The following is a 4,406-nucleotide window of genomic DNA, read 5'->3' as shown; positions in this document are numbered from 1 at the left end:
GTGATAAAGTAAGGTATTATAGCCACAATATCAATGATGTTCATTATATTGACAAAGAAGCCTGCTTTGCTGGGACACGCAAAGAACCGCACCAGGAACTCGAAGGAGAACCATATGATGCAAAGGGTCTCCAGGATGAAGAAAGGGTCAGTAAAGTAGGAGGAGGTGTAACTATTTGTTGAGTTGGAGCCCATGGGAATATGCGTGTCCAGGTCCTCACTGCGAAAAACTGGAAGTGTCTCCAGGCAAAAACTGACTATAGATATGAGGATGACCATGACGGAAATGATGGCAATAATCCGGGCAGGCCCTGAACTTTCAGGATACTCAAAGAGCAGCCACACCTGCCTCTGAAACTCATTTTCTGGCAGGAGTTTCTCCTCTTCCTTAATAAATCCTTCATCCTCCCTGAACATCTCGATGGCTTCTTCCCCGAGCTCATAAAAACGTATCTCCTCAGAAAAAATATCCAATGTCACATTGACAGGCCTCCGCAGCCTGCCACCTGACTGGTAGTAATACAGAATGGCATCAAAACTTGGGCGGTTCCTGTCAAAAAAGTACTCATTCCTCAGAGGGTCAAAATAGCGCATTCTCTTTTTGGGGTCCCCAAGCAATGTCTCTGGGAACTGAGACAGAGTTTTGAGCTGCGTCTCAAAGCGCAGGCCAGAGATGTTAATGACCACCCTTTCGCAGCACTCATGGTCTGGTTCCGGGTCATACGTGTCCTGTGGCTGACCCGGGAGAGCTGCTGCTTCATCAACTGGGTCGCCTGTGGCAACAGTCATGCTGTGAATGAATGCAACCTGCAGTTTGTGGTCAGGATGCAACGATGTTGCCTTTAAAAGTTTGTGGGAAAGAAGCAGGGAAATGTGGGGCTTCCTTTCACTGGTTAACACCTCCCTCTCTCATCAGAACTCAGGAAACACTGAAAGAAATATAAATCAGAAAAAAAGATTACTTAGGCCAACAAGCATTCTTTTCAGCATGCACACTACAACAATGCAATGTGCTTACTAAATATGAATGTATTCCACTCTACTGTGAGTTTATTTGGATTCCTCACAATTCATAAAGAACTCATTTTGTTTTTGAACTAATATAGCAAGTTACTCAAACACCATCAAATCTGCAAAGAAAGTGAAGAGACATCAAAGCACTGCACAAGGATCCAAAGCATGACCGCTAAGGAAATACACATAAAGCATGGCTACAGAAAACCAGGGCATCTAAAAACATCTATCAATCACATGGAGAAGTCAGCCTGACCACTTTACACATTGTATTTGCTTTTATCTTCCAAGTAGATCAATACTTGCCATGGCAAGACTGTATAATTCCTCTTAGGATTCAGTTATGCACTGTAACTCTAATAACAGCCCGAGTGCACTTAAATCATAATTGGATATTCCAAAACCTTCCCAAATGTATTTCGCCAAGACAGCAAGACTGCTTGAGATAGAAATGTTGCAACACTGTCTACCTTAGTTCCCCAAAAATAGGTAAATATAGGTTAAGACATATATATATATATATATATATATATATATATATATAAAACATATACGTCTATGTTTACATAAACATAATTTTCCAATTAAGGTCTGTGTAGTGTATACCATTTAGGGCTGTAGTCTGAAAAATAACTTTTCATGCTGTACAATAATTGCTGTATTGCTGTATTGTTTTGGGAAATACTGCAGATGATCTTGTAATATATTTAGGCAATAGTAATTTATTTGTAATGTAATTAATTATGAGGATCACATAGCCTCATTGCTCCATAAATGAGCTTCTTCAATAGCAAGATTTGTTTTTTACAAATGTGTGTATCTATCATCTAGAATTACATATGCATATATAAAGGGATGTTCAATTATGGTGGATTTCTGGAGTAAGGTGTTGATTATATGATCCAACATTGTAATTTGGATAATTCGCCATAGAAACCAGAATATTGGTTATCAGTTATGTGGTTAATATCATGTGTGCATAATGGGAATATAAACAAATTCTGATCAGTACTGGACTATTCTTGTGCATCTACAGTAAATGCGGTCAGTGTCTCTACTGCTTAAACTAGCCTCACAGTTTGCTAGGCTGCTCTTAACTGTTTTAAGCTGGTCTCCCAGCCTGCCTAAGCTGTTGCTCAGAAGGTTTAGCTGTCAGGCCAGTCGGTTAACAGGCTGAGAAGCCAGCTAAGACCGGCAAACCAGCTTAGGCTGGTTTTAGCAGGGGGTGGTCATCTAAATCACAGACAAACCTATGAATCATTGCAGTGTGTCTAATTAAACATATTCATCCAGCTTCAGTGTGTTATTCAAATACAAAACAACTTGAAGCGTCCATGAAGTCAGTCAGCTCAGCATCCACAGACAGTATAACTACAATAAGCAAAGAGTAGGTTACGCAAGCTTACCTGCAAGCACCAAGTGTCCCCAAAGCGCACAGAAATCATTTGCTAAATGACTATGTTTACATGACACCGGCAGGACTAATAAAACGTCTCGTTGCCAGGGTCAGTGGTGTCTCTCAGCAGCCATTCATTACAGGTACTGCAATGATCCTGGTGTTCCTCCCGCCCGCTGCGCCAGATCTGCCGCGCCGGACTCGAATATATCCGCCCGTATGCGCCTTCAGGACAAACGGGAAACATACAGCAGCGTGTCTCAAAGAAATGAACGGAGGCAAAGCGGAGAGGACTCCCTTATGGCGTTATTTGCAAAGAGCTTCCCATTGAAACGGTCCAAAGATGCTAAGGTCAGCAAAATCTGACGCCCCCTGTGTCCTCAATTCAGAGATCTGCAAAGAAACAGGGGAGCTGTTTGCGTTGGGCGTCGCCTCAAAGATGCTCACATTACACAAGATAGTAACATTTAACGCAAGAGACTGAGGAGGAGAATTGCCTGAATACGTGTGGCCGCTCGAGTTTGGTGGCCAAAATGATGCTCTGAGGAGTGGCAACATCTTGTTGTTGAGCAAACGCGCTCATCTTACGGGCAGAAATCCATAGAGCATCACGTTTCAGATGTCCCCAGTCATAATTTTGCTGTTTGTTTTGTTTTGTTTTTTCGTTGCGCAAAATCAGCGTTCCTTATCCAATTGTCCAAAAGGTATTATTATTATTTTATTACAGGACACATATTCAGATTCCAGACTCATGCACCCATGAAAAACACATCACACCGGCTGTGATCAGTGTTTTAACCCCTTCAAGCAAGCGCGAGGTGTCTGCAGCGACATGCTTCAGCAATAGGTTCCTCTCTCTAGGTGGATGATAAAAGCATGCCCATGCATTACTGTGCTAATGGCATTCACGCATTTCGTTTCACTCAAGACATTGATGCATCAAAGCATGCATAAAAAAATAAATAAAAAAAGTCAACCTTCCCGAGTTGTTTTCAAGATGCAAAATATCCATTACAATATGCACAGGGATTCCTCGTGCGCTTACTTGTGCTCTCCTCCTTCATTTTAGGGAGTGGCGCGGCGTGAGCGAGCCATTCCATTTCAAAGTCCAACTTTGCGTCTTTTACTCATAATTATTGTGTTAGAGCGAGCGGTGTAAGCTGCAGTTGGGCACTGCTGCGCATACAAAGGGACTACAGTGAGCTGTGCTGCTGCTGCTGCTGCTGCTGCTCACCACCACTCCTTACCGCTATACAGCGTGGGCAAATTAAAGGGGAAGCGCCTCCTCTGCGCTAATTCAGCTACTGCTGCTGCTGCTGGTACCTCACTGCATCTGGGATCAGTATGAGTATTATCAGAGTAAATCACATTTATTTCCATTTATTAAAATACGTATTTGTCGAAATATTTATTAAAATATCTATTTATTTATTAAGAATAGTATGTGCAATATTTTAAAACAAATAATATTGATGATAATAATAATAAACTTGAACAATAATAATATTGATTATTATTATTATATTTTTACGATAGGAAGTTGTCATGTTACACATTTTTATGTTGAATATAATTGTTAATCATAAATATCATATAATTATTTAGATATATGAATGTTACACATATGTATCATTAACATGTAAAGTAATAGTAGGCTATTCCTGTCCAAATGACCTTTTTATCATTTTATTTATAACTCGAATGATTTATAACACATTTTTAGTCATTATTCTAAAATAAAATAAATAAATGTAATAATGTTATTTATATTTTTATTTTATTTTTATTGATCATTTATAAAATATTTATTGATTACAAATATGTATTAAAATATTAATATATTTTAAAATAGATCATGCAATATTCTAAAACAATTATTATTATTATTATTAGGATTATTATTATTAATAATATTTTACAATATAAAGTTGCCATATTACAACTTTAATAACTTTGTATATTTAATATAATTGTTTATAATAAATATCAGATAATTA

The 4,406-nt window shown here is 38.7% G+C and overlaps 2 protein-coding genes across 2 annotated transcripts in view; both read right to left on the bottom strand.

Annotated features, from left to right (window-relative positions):
- LOC107598117 (potassium voltage-gated channel subfamily A member 2) overlaps nt 1–834 on the bottom strand; it is a 3,940-nt gene extending 3,106 nt beyond the window's left edge. Inside the window, exon 1 of the mRNA XM_016289383.1 lies at nt 807–834. The gene's annotated coding sequence lies outside the window, so the exon portion shown is untranslated. The remainder of the gene's footprint in view (nt 1–806) is intronic.
- Nucleotides 9–809, bottom strand: LOC107598118 (potassium voltage-gated channel subfamily A member 2-like; the record flags this gene model as incomplete). Its single annotated transcript, XM_016289384.1, has 1 exon — nt 9–809. A coding segment is annotated over exon 1 (780 nt), but the record flags the coding sequence as incomplete, so codon positions are not given.
- Nucleotides 835–4,406: the final 3,572 nt, after the last annotated feature.

Source organism: Sinocyclocheilus grahami, unplaced genomic scaffold (genome assembly GCF_001515645.1).
Source record: "Sinocyclocheilus grahami isolate Dianchi unplaced genomic scaffold, SAMN03320097.WGS_v1.1 scaffold245.1, whole genome shotgun sequence".
NCBI lineage: Eukaryota > Metazoa > Chordata > Actinopteri > Cypriniformes > Cyprinidae > Sinocyclocheilus > Sinocyclocheilus grahami.
The sequence above is the reverse complement of the archived record's forward strand: the minus strand, read 5'-3'. Positions and strand labels throughout refer to the sequence as shown.